Source organism: Chiloscyllium punctatum, chromosome 24, assembly GCF_047496795.1.
Source record: "Chiloscyllium punctatum isolate Juve2018m chromosome 24, sChiPun1.3, whole genome shotgun sequence".
NCBI classification, from domain to species: Eukaryota; Metazoa; Chordata; class Chondrichthyes; order Orectolobiformes; family Hemiscylliidae; genus Chiloscyllium; species Chiloscyllium punctatum.
The window spans coordinates 42,014,746-42,030,291 of NC_092762.1; the positions used below are offsets into that span (position 1 = coordinate 42,014,746).

At 40.5% G+C, this 15,546-nt stretch overlaps 2 protein-coding genes across 5 annotated transcripts in view; both read left to right on the forward strand.

The window, feature by feature from the left end:
• rfx2 (regulatory factor X, 2 (influences HLA class II expression)) overlaps positions 1-13,557 on the forward strand; it is a 138,526-nt gene extending 124,969 nt beyond the window's left edge. For all 4 annotated transcript variants that reach the window (XM_072593708.1, XM_072593709.1, XM_072593710.1 and 1 more), the window contains 3 exons: positions 5,330-5,483; positions 7,837-7,879; positions 8,489-13,557. In XM_072593708.1, the coding sequence (XP_072449809.1) occupies positions 5,330-5,483; positions 7,837-7,879; positions 8,489-8,634 (343 nt within the window). In that variant the 3' untranslated portion in view covers positions 8,635-13,557. The remainder of the gene's footprint in view (positions 1-5,329; positions 5,484-7,836; positions 7,880-8,488) is intronic.
• The window catches only part of LOC140494485 (PALM2-AKAP2 fusion protein-like), a 241,144-nt gene continuing 238,560 nt past the window's right edge, over positions 12,963-15,546 (forward strand). Inside the window, exon 1 of the mRNA XM_072593703.1 lies at positions 12,963-13,025. The gene's annotated coding sequence lies outside the window, so the exon portion shown is untranslated. The remainder of the gene's footprint in view (positions 13,026-15,546) is intronic.

A 15,546-nucleotide genomic window follows, 5' to 3' on the forward strand; every position in this document is an offset into this window, starting at 1 on the left:
AGCAGGTCAGGCAGCATCCGAGGAGCAGGAAAATCAACGTCTTGGGCAGAAGCCCTTCATCAGGAATGTGCAAACTCCACAAAGAGGTGGAAATCAAACCTGAGTCCCTGGCACTGTGAGGCAGCAGTGCTAACCACTGAGCCAACGTGCCTCCGAAGGTGAAACTGCTTGTGATGTGGTCTTCCAAGTCAGTGACCAATGATTTAGTGTAACTGCTCTGATTCCGAGCCCAGCAGATGCGCCACCTCTATTTCCAATGCAGCAATAAACTGGGTCCTCTCTCAGGCAAACAATTTCATGACCATGCTTCAAGTAAAAGCAGAGAGTGCACCTTGTTGACCTCTCCAATATTTATCCACTCATCAATACCTCATCTGGTCTTTATATCATTGCAGTGTGTGGGAGCTTGCTGTGTGAAAACAGAATATCGCATTTTTTACAATACAACAGTGACTACACTTCCAAAGCTTTAAGTTTGGTTTAAAGCATTTTGGGATATTCTGAGGTTGTGAAAGGCACTACATAAATGCAAATTTTAAAACTGGATAAGTTATAAAACTGTAATCTTTTATTGAATGTTACTTCTGCTTTTATACTAACTAATTGATAATGGTTCAAATGGCTAATGTTTCTAAACTTCTCTTCCTGTAGTTTGCTTTTGGCTCATCTTGCCTCAGATTAAGAAGACTTTTGTAGTTTTATTTGAGTTCTGGTCTGCGGAATTCTTCAAACTGAATCGTGAATGTATTTTCTTATCTCCAAAGTTATTACTTTGTGAATATGTCAAAAGAGTATTTGCAGTATTTTTTTCCCTTTGAGTTGGACTGGGTGTCCACTGGTGCCAGTCCTTATGTGAGTGCTCATAACGAGTGCCAGCAGCCTATTAGACTCCATGAAGCAGCATGGTTTTGTCTATGGACAGTCACACAGGTGCACCATTGCAGTAGGAAGTTATTGGATAGAGATCAGGGTAAGCAATAGTGAATTTATCCAAGAGCCCCTCAGAATACTTGGTACGTTTATTTTAGTGGCGTTCTATGTTTTAGTATGGGATGGTTTTTCAGGAGTTTGCTTGGCTGAAGCCTAGGCTCTCACCAAATATAAATTGCAGTTCAGGTTACATTTATTGAAATCCCATTGTAGGACTTTGGGTACCATTGTAGAACAGAGGGACCTGGGATTCAGGTTATAATTCTTTGAAATTTGCGTCCCAGGTAGATTGGGTGGTTAGGAAGGCATTTAGCACGCCTGCCTTCATTGCTCAGATCTTTGAGCGTATGAGTTGGGACGTCGTGTTGAGGTCGTACTGGACCTTGGTGTACTGTGCACTTCTGGTTGCCCTGCTATAGGAAGGATATTATTAGATTGGAGGGAGTTCAGAAAAGATTTAGTGGGATGTTGTCAGGAATGGAGGGTTTGAGTTATAAAAGTAGGCTGGGACTTTTACACTGGAGCATAGGAGGTTGGGTTTTATGAAATCATGAGGGGCATAGATAAGGTGAATAGCAAGGATCCTTTCCCTAGGGTAGGGAAGTTCTGAACTAGGAGGCACATTTTTAAAGTGAGAGGAGAATGTTTTAAAAAGGATATGAGGAGAAACCTTTTTACACAGAGAGTGGTTTGTGTGTGTAATAAACTGCTAGAGGAAGTGTTGGATGCAGGTAGAACCAACATTTAAAAGACATTTGGTAAGTACATGAATAGGAAAGATTTGGAGGGATATCAGCCAAATTTCGACAATTTAGTTTGGGCCTAATTTAGTTTGGGAACATGGTTAGCATGGACTAAATGGACCAAATAGTCTGTTTCCATGCTGTATGACGCTATGACTGGCCTGCAGTTTCCTGCTTTCTGCCTCTGACCTTACTTGAATAAAGCTATCTTCTAACCAGCTGTGACCCTTCTTGTATCTAGGGAATTTTGGAAGATTACAACCAATGCACCCACTCTCACCAGAGCAACTAGTTTTTAAGACCCTGGGATTCAGGCCATCCGGCTCTGGGAACTTGCAGCCTTTAGGTCTAATAGGTATTCCTGGAAGTTCTTTCCTGATGGAGATTATTTTAGGCTCCTCTATCCTGCTCACCTTTTGATTTTCAAGTATATTTGGAAAGTTTTCTGAGTGAAGATAGACATACAATACCTATTCAAAACCACCATTTCCTTTTTTTTAAATTATAAATTCCCCAAACTCTCTCTAGAGATCCAACACTAGCTTTAGTTACTTGTTTCTCTTTAAACGCTTATAGAAACCCTAACTATCTGTGTTTTTTAATATTACTAGCTAGCTTTCTGTCATATTGTGGTCTTCCCCCTTTATTTTCTTTATTTTCTTCTGATCTAGCTTTAAAGATTACAGATTTGTAAACATTTCGTTCAATCTGATGAGAGCTCTAGATTCCTTGATGATGCATCCTTCTCAAGTAGTTTCTCTTTCTGACTGGAATAAATCTTTAAGTGTTATTAAATATCTCCTTGTAAGTCTGCCACTACAACTGTACTACTTCTAATCTAGCTTCCAAGTTTACTTGAGACAGGTGTAACGTCATACCCTTATAAATACCTTTATTCAGGTTTAAAACATGAGTGTTACACCTGTATGTCTCCTCTTCAAACTGACCATGACATTTTACCACACTGTCACCTGAATGTTCCTTTATATGATGATATTAATTAATCTGTCCATTGCATATTACAAATCTACAATAACCTGCTTCATCATTGGTAATAGAACGTACAGTTCTAAGAAATTATCCCAACTACATTCTGTGGATTAAAGTCATCTGTAATTATTACAATGCTTTTCTTATATGCCCCATTTATTTCCTACTGTATATGCTGTCCCACAAAAAGCTCCTGATTAGGGGGCAGATAAACTACTCCCACATTTGATAAGATGCTACATATTCAGCTACTTGGAGGTAGTATATTAGCATGGATTGCTAACTAATAGAAGGCAGGGAGTTAATGTGGGGCTATTTTCATGCTGATGACTAGTGGTGTGCCACAGGGATCAGTGCTGGGGCCACAGATACTTTCAATACATTATTTAATGACTTGGATGGGGAAAGTGAATGTACTATAACCAAGACTGCAGATGGATTATAATGTGGGGAATTGTGAGGTTATGCACTTTGACAGGAAGAGGAGAGGAGCTGAATATTATTTAGATTGAGAAAGGCTACAGAAAGCTATAGCACAGAAGGTTTTGGAAGTTCTTGTCCATGAATTGCTAAAAGCTAGCATCCGGGTTCAGTGAGTAATAGGGAAGGCAAATGAAATATTGGCCTTTATTTCAAAGGGAATGAAATATATAAGGGAGCTTTTGCTAAGTAAAACTATGCAAGGCACTAGTAAGATCTCAGCTGGAATACTGTGAATCGTTTTAGGCCCCTTGTCTGAGGAAAGATCTACAAGTATTGGAGGCAGCCGAGAGAAAGTTCAGTAGGCTTGTACCAAGAATGGAAGGACTGTCTTCTAAGGAGAGGTTGAGTAGATTGAGCTTATACTCATTGGAATGTATGGAATGAGAAGCAACCTTATTGAAATTACAAAATTCTTCAAGAATTTGACAAGGTAAATGTGGAAAGATTGTTTACTCTTGTGATAGAGCCTAGGACCAGAGGACATAATCTTAAAATAAGGGATTGCACATTTAAGATAGGAGATGAGTAGGAATTTCTTCTTTTGAGGGTTGTGAGTCTATAGAATTCTTTATCACTGCTGTTGACGTTGAGTCATTAAGTATATTCAAGGCTGAGACAGACAGATTTTTAATCAGAAATGGAACCAAGGGTAATGCAGAAATGATAGGAAAGTGGAGTTGAGGATTATCAGCTTAGCCATGATCTCAGTGAAAGTTGCAGCAAGCTTGATGAGCTGAATGGCTCACTTCTGCTGCTATGTCATAGTCTAAGGGACCTCTTACTTTTCGTATCTCTTATTTCTACCTAACCTGTTTCTACACCTTGCTCTTTCCAGCTAAGGCCATCTCTCACTACTGTACTAAAGACATTATCATTAACAGAGCTACCCTGCTACAATTTTCCAACTTCCAATCTTTACAAGATGTCAAATCTTCTTCAATATTCAGGTCCTAGCTTTGGTCACCATGCAATCACTTTCCTGCTTCCCTGTGATTGCACACTAATTTTTGCCCTTTTTTTAAAAAATAAGGGTTTCACCCCATCTCCCTTTGACTCTCCTCCCCCTCCTGTTAACTCTACGTTGCTTTCTGCTGAATATTTTATGCCAACCGCCCTCCTTTTTAGCTGTTGTCTCTGTTCTGAGATTTGCTGGCAGATAGGAATCATCATTCTCAAAATTGGTATCAAATTACAAACGGCAAGGACAACTTTTGTAGATCCTTTTTGAGCTCCAAAACCAGGAACTGGTCAACAAGTGTAACAGGATTCTAAAGTGTTATAACAGTTTCTCGAAATAGGACTGTGCTTTTACAAAAATAATTCATATTCTATTTATCTACATCATATGGGAGATTACTCCTTTATCAAAGATTGTTAATTTTTGAAATGTTTATGAACAAGAAGTCACCATGTGTGATGCCAAATATGCAAAGTCATAGAAGAATTTCCATGACAAATTGAGATGTTAATTTCCTTCAAGGTCAACTTTAAAGATCTTTTTTTAAGCCCAATGTTTGTTTTACTGAAGACTATCCACTTTTCTGTTAGCATTAAAAGGATCTTGTTCCAAATGCTCTTCCCACAGACTCAGCTCATGTCCATGTGCAGTCGCAGGGATTCTCAATGATGAATTGTTTCCTGCCTGGTGACTTGATCTGTCCCTGCACTGGGTGCTCCGTCACTTGCAGCCAGTGCAGTGATCAAATCACAGAATTGTCAAAGGTGCAAGATTCAGCTCTCTGTGTTTGCTGGGCAATGCTACAAATTTCTGCATCCTGGGGATTAGTAGAAGACCCTTTCTAGAAGAATGTGGATGGTTGGTGAGGACCGGATCAGGCTCAACTGTTAATACTTGCATAATAATACTCACCTATAATGGGATAGCTTTGCAGTGCCACCTCGGCGTATTCACGAAGAATCTGCCGGGTCAGAGTATTGAAAGTCCAGTGAATCAAAAACTAGGCAGATTTGTCGGCATCCTGTGGGAGCAAGGAAGAAGCTGAATTAACATTTAGTATTAAAGTGAAGAGTCCTAATGGTTTAAGAATGAAACTATACCGGTGGCTTAGAAACTTTCACATGTGCTTGGCTTTTGTTCCTCTTGTTCGGCACTCTGAATAAGAGATGTGTTTAATAATTGACATTATTTGTTTAAAGGTGCTGACAACATGCTTGTATTTCAGCTCCATGGTTATTCGGGATCTGACCTTGCGCAGTGCTGCCAGCTTTGGTTCCTTTCACCTGATCCGGCTGCTTTATGATGAATACATGTTTTATCTGGTGGAACATCGCGTAGCCCTAGCAACGGGTGAGACCCCTATTGCAGTGATGGGAGAGGTAAGTGAAAAGCAAAGTGGAATTTCAGGCTGAAGGATTGCTTTTTAGAGAAGTGAAAAATATGTAGGCATATCGGGAGAAAGGAAAGAGTTGACAGAGGGCTGCTTCTGTGCTGTAAAATAAAACCTAATTTTATGTGCACATTTTTCAGTTTGTTTGTGGAATGTTCATTCAATTAGACAGTAGACAATAGGTGCAGGAGGAGGCCATTCTGCCCTTCGAGCCTGCACCACCATTCAATATGATCATGGCTGATCATTCCTAATCAGTATCCTCTTCCTGTTTACATAATGTATAAAAATGTGCTAAATTGCTCCGTAAAACCGTAGAGGAAGCTCTTACCAAACCAAAAAAAGACACTTGAACTTATGGAGTTCAATCGAGGCAAATATGAGGTGATGCATTTTGGGAAGTCTAATTCTAGAGCGAATTATACAGTAAACGGAAGAGCCTTGGGAAAAGTTGATGAGCAGAGAGATCTGGGAGTGCAGGTCCATTGTACCCTGAAGGTTGCTGTACAGGTGGATAGAGTGGTCAAGAATGCATATGGTATGCTTGCCTTCATCGGACGGGGTATTGAGTATAAGAGCTGGCAGGCCGTGTTAAAATTGTACGAGACATTGGTTCGGTCGCATTTAGAATACTGTGTACAGTTCTGGTCGCCACATTACCAAAAGGATGTGGACGCTTTGGAGAGGGTGCAGAGAAGGTTTACAAGGATGTTGCCTGGTATGGAAGGTGCTAGCAATGAAGAGAGGTTGAGTAGGTTAGGATTGTTTTTATTAGAAAAAAGGAGATTGAGGCAGGACCTGATTGAGGTCTGCAAAATCATGAGTGGTATAGACATGGTGGATAGAGATAAACTTTTTTCCAGGGTGAAGGATTCAATAACAAGAGGTCATGCTTTCAAGGTGAAAGGTGAAAAGTTTAAGGGGGATACACGTGGCAAGTACTTTACACAGAGGGTGATAGGTATCTGGAAGGCATTGCCAGCAGAAATAGTAGAGGTGTACACAGTGGATTCATTTAAGATGCATCTGGACAGATGCATGAGTAGGTGGGGAGCAGAGGGAATTGGGTAACAGGGTCTAGGTTAGAGAGGTGCTGCAAAAGCACAGCAGTTCAGGCAGCATCCAAGGAGCAGTAAAATCGACATTTCGGACAAAAGCCCTTCATCAGTAACAGATTTAGTCAGTGGATTTGGATTGGTTCAGGCTTGGAGGGCAGAAGGGCCTGTTCCTGGCCTGTAAATTTTCTTTGTTCTTGGAAAGGCTGAACATTGGAGTCCGGTTTAGTGGTATTTTGGGGGGCTTCAGTGGCTGATGGACTTTGGTTGAAGGCAATGCAGGAGCTACTTTCTGTTCATTCTTTCATGAAATTCTCCTATTCTTTTATTACTTTACACTTCCATTACCCCTTGAATTAAGTGGATTGAGAATCCATTTCAGAGGGCGATTACGAATTGGTCACATTGCTGTAGGTCTGGAGTCACGTTTAAGCCATAACTGGTAAGGATGACAGATTTCCTTTGCCAAGAGCTATTAATGAACAATGTAGGTTTTCACAAGAATTCGTGATAGTTTCATGATCCTTTCAATATAGAGTTTAAATTCAATTAATAAATCTATCAGCCACTGGAGTGGGATTTGCATCCATGTCCCCAGTGTGTTAACCTGAGTGCATGGATTACTGGTCCAGTGACGTTACCACAGCACCACTATTTTCCCTTACATTGTTAATAGCCAAGGAAGAGCATCAACTTGATCACATGAATAGACAGAAGTGAGGCTGGACATAAGACAGACAGGCTGGGATATTGGAGCTGCATTACGATGAAGCCATGAAGTTGTGGGGAGGTAGAAGTTCTTGTGAATAATGATGCCCATATCTATAGATTGTGTTGTCAAGGGGCAGTGTGTAAGTGAAGGTGAATGGACTGAGTTGGAGGGAAGGGAGTCAATCTCCGTGATAATCCTACAACAAAGATGGGGCTTTTAATTGAGATTCCAAGAAAGATTTTTGGAGACAGACAAACATATCAAAGACATCCTGCTCTCAGCATTTCACTACCTCACAGGCCATCCTACCCCATGGCCCCAAAGATGCATACATTGAGAACTGGCCTGTTTGGTCACATGAAGATCACAGCAGGAACTCATGATTCTGAATAGATGTCATTCTCAAATCAAGGGACACGTGACAATGACATGTCCTTTAAAAATGCCATTTTTTTTGTTTTAGAACAGCTGGTCAGTTTAAATTGAATCACAAGAATGTGAGGATTTCTCCAAGTTGTGTAATTCTGAACCAAAGTGCCAGGGAGTTTTAATGGTATTTGTTTTGTTTCTCCTAGTTTGGTGACCTCAGTTCAATATCTCCTCTTCAAATGGAGAAAGGTAAGAACTTTCTGATTATAATATATTTAGTCAACTTGTTTAGAAATGTTAAGACAAAGTCCGTGCCAGGTGGGACTTGAACCCAGACCTTTTGGCCTAGAGGTGGGGGATACTATCACTGCACCATAAGAGTCCAAGCGACCTTTAGGTTTCCTGTGATATCTCCAAACATTGGCTGTGGAGATGTCAAGGCCACACGTGATGATAATTACAAGAAACCTATAGCATCTGTTTTAGTTTGAGCCTCTTAACTAAAGAAAAGTATTAAATGTTTATTCAGAACTGTATCTGAATCTTCAGACTTGTGTTTTTTCCCAAATGTATCATTTAATCAACTAATCAGTCCTGAAATAGGATAATGGATGAAGGTTTAGTTTCATAATTTATTTGAAAGTAGTCATGTTGTACATGAAGGAATCAGGGTAGGAAGAGAATGTAAGAAAGTTTATTGACTTGTCATATCTGGGAGAAAAACAAATTTGGTTTTCAATTGCGAGGTACTTTGAGAGCTTTAGTTTCTCGCTGACCACATCCCTGTCGGGGTCGAACTTAGATTCCAAAGTCCAAGGTATGATATTTTGTGACATCTTAAAATGAATTTTTGAACAGATGACGGCAGTGGGATGGAGAGTGAGGTGGATACCGATTCAAGAGGAGTGACTGAGCCTCCTGTCAAACGTGAACGTGTGGATCTCAACCATTCCCTTCAGGAGCTGGATGCTTCTGCTCATCAGGAACTGATGAATTCAATATAATCTCATTGGACTGAAACCTCCAGTAAAGCATACAGATTTGTCCAGGACTCCAGGTCAGGAATAATAACCCATTCTCCAGGCTTTGGCTGAGGCCTGCTTAAGACCACAGAAACTAAATGTACAAAGTACCCAGATTAGTCCTGGTGTGTATGACTCACCCAGTCCTCATTGACTGGTTGTGGTGGTTGTTGACCTGGCTGACAAGCTATCGGGCAGTGATGATCCACCAGGAACAGCATCGGCCAAACGAGTCCTTGTCCACTGGAATTAAATAGCTGTAGCTGCTTAGTGTGCAGAGTCTGAGGGAAAAATCTTGCTATGACCATTTTAACATGAGACGAAAATGGTTTAGGTTTTTAAAGTCCAGATTCTGCTTTAATTCATTATTGCAGAACCACTGGTTGGAAACACTGACCTTCACGGGCCAAGGCAGCTGAGAGTTTAACTGACCACTAATTTGAGTATGGCAGGAAACTCCATGTTCTATTTCTGTAAATACAAGAAAATGTTTACTTTTGTAATTGTTAATGTATTTTCCCTGCCCCTTGTCTGCTCCACTGCAATTCGGAGACTGACAATGCCGCTCCAATCTATCTTCAGATCTGCTCCTGAAGATTTAATTCCTTTTGTTAAAAATGTTAACTATGTTTGTGCAAAGGAGTGCACCTAGGCCTCTGAGAATCACGCTTCTGCACTGCATACCAACTGGAAAACTCCTCAACTGCCCATGGGTCACTGGATTAAAGGTAGGAGGTTATTGGGCAGAGTGTGAAATCTTGCCTTTCCACCAGTTCTCATCCTTCAGCTGGGAGAATGACTAACTGGAATCATGGAATAATCTAGTGACAGCTACCTCTGGTTAGCAAGGAGCATTGAGTATGAGTTGAATTAACCTATTGGCTTTGCCCAAACTCCTCCAATATTAGACACATTGGTTCGGTGTGACTTACAGAACAAGCCAGCTTGGGCAAGCATTTCTCAACATGCTGTTACTTACTACAGGAAAATTGCCTTATTTTAACCATTACCTAGTTAACAATGAGCCTAGCTAGTCAATATATTAGCTAGTGATGAGTTAATTGCATGCCTTTAGTGGGCATGGTTCTATTTTGTGTATCAGGGATACCAGTACATGCATTATACTGTGCCTTAGGGAAAATACTGGGATATTCAATGAAATGTGCCTGCACTGGTCTGAGACCCAGCGACTGTGAACTAACTTTTAAAACCTGACATTTATACTTATTTTTGTTACTGATGATTCAGCAACATCAAATGTATTGCTTACAATTGCAATCACAAAATATAACAAAGGAACCTAAGAAAAGTACGTCATCTACTTGTCCCTCCAGTTTTGGTCATGTATTGCAATTTTTAAAAATATTTGATACAATCCTTTATTATTGGAAAGAGGCCAGAGCACAGTATCTGGAGTCTGCAGCCTTCCTTGCTCCTAAGCAGGGCATTTTTGTTTGAATTTTGATGATGAACAAGTCTGACTGTGATTGAGACCAGATACAGTACAGTCATAAAAGTGGGACTCAGGAAGGAGAGAAATGGCTGTGTGGGTTTGTTCTTGCCAGGTCCTCTTCTCCTCAATTGTCACTGTTTTTGACTGTGATTGGCTCAGTTCACCAAAAGCTCACCATCTTGCTGGCAGTAGATCCATTTTACACACAGCACTGCCATACAATGGGAAAGCAAGCAAGTTTTTCAATCAAGTGGGTTTTCTTTCTTTTCTCTATCTCCACTTCCCAAACAAATTACTTTTTGTTTGAAAGTAAATTCAGAGTTTTGCATCTCTCCAGTGGGAGCTGTACCTATGGATGGTCCACGTTGGAGATATATGTCCCAAACACACACACACACACACACACACTGGCTGTTCAGGGTGCTGAGTTTACCTATTGTCACAAGTGCACTTTCATTTTACTATAGTTGTTAAACATTTTCAGTCTATTCCCTGTTGAGACTCTCACCCAAGGGTTTTTGTGAAGTTATCAAACAGAAATAAAGGCTTTCATGTGTATTTCTCTGCTTTGTAAGGAATCGCCAGGCAGTTAACAGGAGAGATGTTGATGTGTCACGAGTTAATGTCTTAATGTTGTAATCATGACATTGCATGGAAAAACTGACAAGTTTTAATGCTTTGAAATGACCAAGTTTCTGTAAAGGTCCAATTTTGTCATTTGATCTTAAAGCATGTGTCTATCTGCAGAGTGCCGTAACTTGGTGCATGTTCAGTCAATGGTTCAGCCGCTGTCTCTCACTGGCTAGCAGTGTTGTCACTTGCACCTGGGAATTTGAACCAGAATCATGAAGCTCCGTCTCACCATAGAAAACTTCTCAAAACTCGAATCTACTGTTTACACTCTACTCTAAACTTAGTCATAAAGTTTTTAACAAATGTGCTGGAAAGTTATTAGAGACTGTACACTGATAGTGATGCCAATTTGTGCAGCTAATCTATGTGATTGGCTAATTTTGTGAATTGCATTTAAAACAATCTTTTACCTTTTCTGAATCCATACAATTCGACACAACAATACATCTAGACCTCAAAGATTTTGTATCTACTTTGAACGTGATGGTGGAGGTGAACTAAATTAATATATTTGAAGTGAATAGTTATCAGAATGGCCTAGTCCATTTAGGGGTTTAAAAATGTGCTTTGTAGCAGTTAAATTGGAATCTACCAGCTTAAGAAGATTTCACATGAATGCCAAGCCCAGTTTTGTTTTAAACCAAAATTTCTCTTTAAATGTTCAATGTTTCTAATCAGTTCTCTTGCTGAAGACAGAAAAGATGCATTCAATGTCATTTTCCAGGGAATAATTTTGTGTCAGCTCTTTGCTTCTTTTTTAAAAAAAATTAAGAAAAATCCTGATGTACATTTTTTTTACATGTATTCTCTTCTTTTGTAATACCCAAGTGCTCCCAAAATAGGCATTCTTTCTTTAACCTACCACTACTGATGGTAACTGTGTTGTAAACTTTTATTTTATGAAAATGCACAATTTTGCAACAGAGCAAAAAATGCCCACATCAGTTGGCACAGGGTTGCTTTGCAAAGACAAAGAATGCAGGCTTATAATTAATGTTGGAATAATGAAAAATGCTGACTATGTTTTAAAACTTAAACCTCAATGTATGTGGCATGTTTCTTGGTGCAATGCTTTGGGCTCTGCTGGCTGTTGTAGTTGTCCACCTTGCAATTAGCTTAGATCATCGCTGGCTAAATCATAACTCTATTTATCCACTTTGGTTCTATATTCTTTCATACCTTGCCTAACCAATACCTTCCAATCTGTCAATACTTTGAGTTTCATGCTGTAAATAACACCCAGAATACAGTGGTCCATAAGCTTGTCACTTCTGCCTGAACACAATTGGACTTGCAGTAAGCTGTGCTGCCCTTGGTCCTATACATGTGCAGTGATTCACTGAATTTCAATGCCACCTTGTGGACATTGCCACTGCTCAGTGATGTCCTAGTTGTATGCATTGTGTTAACCAAAACATTCTCCTGCTCCTGCTGGATCACACATCTCTGACTTGCTGCTACCACTCTGTGCAGCTTTTGTCAGCTCTGAATATTGCAACTAATGTTGCTGCATGTTCCAGTAACATTCAATAATGGGACCATTGTGCACATGATTCTGATTTAAAGACTATACTGTGGCATGATTCCTGATGGGTAACTAGAGGAATGTAACCGAGTTGTGAGATTCAGACCTAGGGTGCTTGTGAGATCCAGCTGTTTGATCAAGTTTCATTCAGTATGGTTGATGATTTCCTCTGGGACTGAGAGACTGAACTTATGTGTGCTTTCCTGCATGTGGTCTGCATCCCATTTCTGGTGAATTTAAGGCGGCGAACCAGAATGTGCTAGGAATATAGACCGTGTCTACACCCTACTGCATAGTCTCACACTGTTCTCCCTCTATGTACAAATTTGATGGAGTGTCAGTGATGTTATAACACCCAGTGTTAAGCCCATTTGTACCTGGCAAGCATATTGAGGCGACTGGTTCTCAGCTCATTTCCTGTACTTCAGTGTCCACATCTGGAATTGGTGCAAACCTTGAAAAAGTGAATGGTCTTTTGTAGTAATATGTTAAATGGTGCACTATTTGGTCGGGTGGGCAGTGACATTAACCAGGCAGCTATATTCACTTCATTCCACATGTTTTCACTCCAGTGGTGGGTGTCGTTCTGTTTTACAGACCTTTTTGTTTAGCCATTAGTGACGGAAATGTAACTGAATAGAGGTACATTTCAAAGATTTAGGTAAGGGATGTAGCAGTTCAGGGAAGCCGCAGTTTGCTGCAACAAAGATCATTTCACTCTGGATAAGTGCAGAGCTGCCCAGTGAAGAGCCTTCTCACCAGGTAAGAATATGCCACATAGAAATATGATTTATTTAAAATAATTGAATAATTTAAATGTTGAAAGAGGATTTACCCCCAGTAGCAGCTCATCCTTTTGTTAGAAATTGAAATCCTTTACAGCGTTCCTGCCTCTTTTGCATTACTGCATTGTCAAAGCAAGTAACCCCTGAATATTGTCAACTGGTAAATGAGATAACTGAATTAATTTCAACTTCTGTGCTCTGAAGTGTCTCATTGGGAATGTTTTAAGATGTATAGATTCTCTGCTGTTTGCATATTCTTTGTATTTTTAATTTGCAAACCTAGGAATGATACCAGTTGTCTGTTTTTATTCTTTTCATAAGCTGTGTAGTTTATCATACCAAGTGACCTTGGTCAGTCTAACTTACAAGATGAAATTGGTTAGGGTTATCTGTAATATGTGTATAAATTGATGTAAAAATTGAAATTCTAACATTTTGTGCATTGTGATTATTATTGTTGGTTTAAAGCTTTCTTGAGATTTGGTACAAATAGAATCGCCTAAGGAAAATTCTGGGATTTTTGTGTGTCATCATTCACAAAATACCTGTTTTGCATACTTTGTTTTCCAATTGCCACATGGCTTCTTCATTGGATAACTATCCATGTGCAACCCCACATCTTTCACTTTATTGTGTATTGCTGGAAATTTTGTCTCGCTCTTTATTCCCCACTCCACTCCCCAAACAGCATCCTGCACAGATTGCAGTCACAGCTACCCACCTAGTCGACATCTGGTAGACCGGGCTTGTAAAGCTGGCTGCCAGAACCACCCAGAAATCTGAACCCAGCCCATCACCAGAGTTCTAAATACAGACCATCCAACTGGAAGATTCCGCAACAAGATGCTCCTTCAATCTGCGAGGTATGGCTGGAGGAGTAGCGAATTGTGCAAAGATGCACACAGCCTGGTGCCTGCACCCAGGAGTGGCAACTGTGGGGTGATAGAGAAAACTGCAATGGATGGGACACTGGCCAGGTGAGTATGGGAATAAGGGGCTGTGAGTTGGGGAGAGAGTCAGGGCAAAGAGACACTCTCCTCCCCACACAGGCACTGCTCCCCTGGAGAAGGCAATTAAGATGAAAGAGCAGCTCCCCAGAAACAACTTTTGCTTTCTCAAAAACCTTTTCTCTTTTTGCTCTTGTTGCTGAAGAGTAGAAACACTGATTGGTCAGCCTTCCGGCCGCTCTGATTGGAGATTCAGGCAGAAAGCTCTGATCTGACAGCCAGCTATCCAGAATTGCCTGTCACTGCTGTAGGTGGATTCCACATCCCTGTAAGGAAGAGTTTGCCTCTGCATCCAGTATTGAGTTTTACAATACCAAGTTTACAATGATGAAGGTGACCTTTATAGAATAATCTCCAGTTTTACAAAAGATATCTCAGATACCATTGAAAGAGTCTTGGTTTGTTATGAATCAATAATTTTATATTAAAACAATTAGATTGTTTTATAAACCAGTGGATATTATTAAAATCTCATTCTTAAGATTCTGAAACTAGGCAGTACTGAAATTCACGAAGAAACAGTCTATCATTCCCTTCCCTTCCTTGACTTCTCCATTTCATCTGGCATGTTTCTGGGGTCTACTGATAGTCATTACAAATATATTGACAGCTGATACACTTTTCCACACCCTGAATCCTGCAAGGACCCCAGCCCATTCTCAAAGTTCGTACATCTCTGTCACATCTATTCTGATGGTGTAGTCTTCCTTAGTTGCATTTCCATAATGTCTTGCTTTTTCCTCAAACAAGGACTATGTTCCACTGTTCAAAAGCATAATGGTTGGCTGTCAGCCAAGTCTAACCCATTTGCCACCCTTGTCTTTACTTTCCCACCAAATTCTGTGTTAAAAAAATCATCGTGCCATTTCCACCACCACCAGCACGAAGCCACCACCAAACCCATCTTCCCACCTCCCACCCCCCACCCCTCTAGCTATGTCAGCATTCCAAAGTGGCTTGTTCCCTCTGATTGATGGCTCAGTGGTTAGCACTGCTGCCTCACAATGCCAGGGACCCTGGGTTCGATTTCAGCCATTGTCTGTTCGGCATTTGCATGTTCTCCCCTTGTCTGAATGGATTTGCTCCAGGTGCTCCAGTTTCCTCCCACAATCCAAAGATATGCAAGTTAGGTGATTTGGCTATGCTAAATTGCCCATAGTGTTCAGGGATGTTAGATTAGGTACATTAGTCAGTTATAAACGTAGGGATGCTATTCTATGATCACTTCTGCAGTCTCTCTAATGTATTTGCAACTCTCCAGCTGAGGTCCATAGAATGCCTGTATAAATCTTGTTCCCACCAAAGTGCATCACCTCAAACGTCTCTGCATTAAACCTCATCTGCCACCCACTCCACTAACTTGTCAATGTGCTTTAGGAGTCCCACCCCACTGTCCTCCTCACAATTTACAATTCTTCCAAACTTTGGGTCATCTGCTAACTCTGAAACCAAGAGCCAAATCATTAATGTCCATCAGGAATAGCAAGTGTC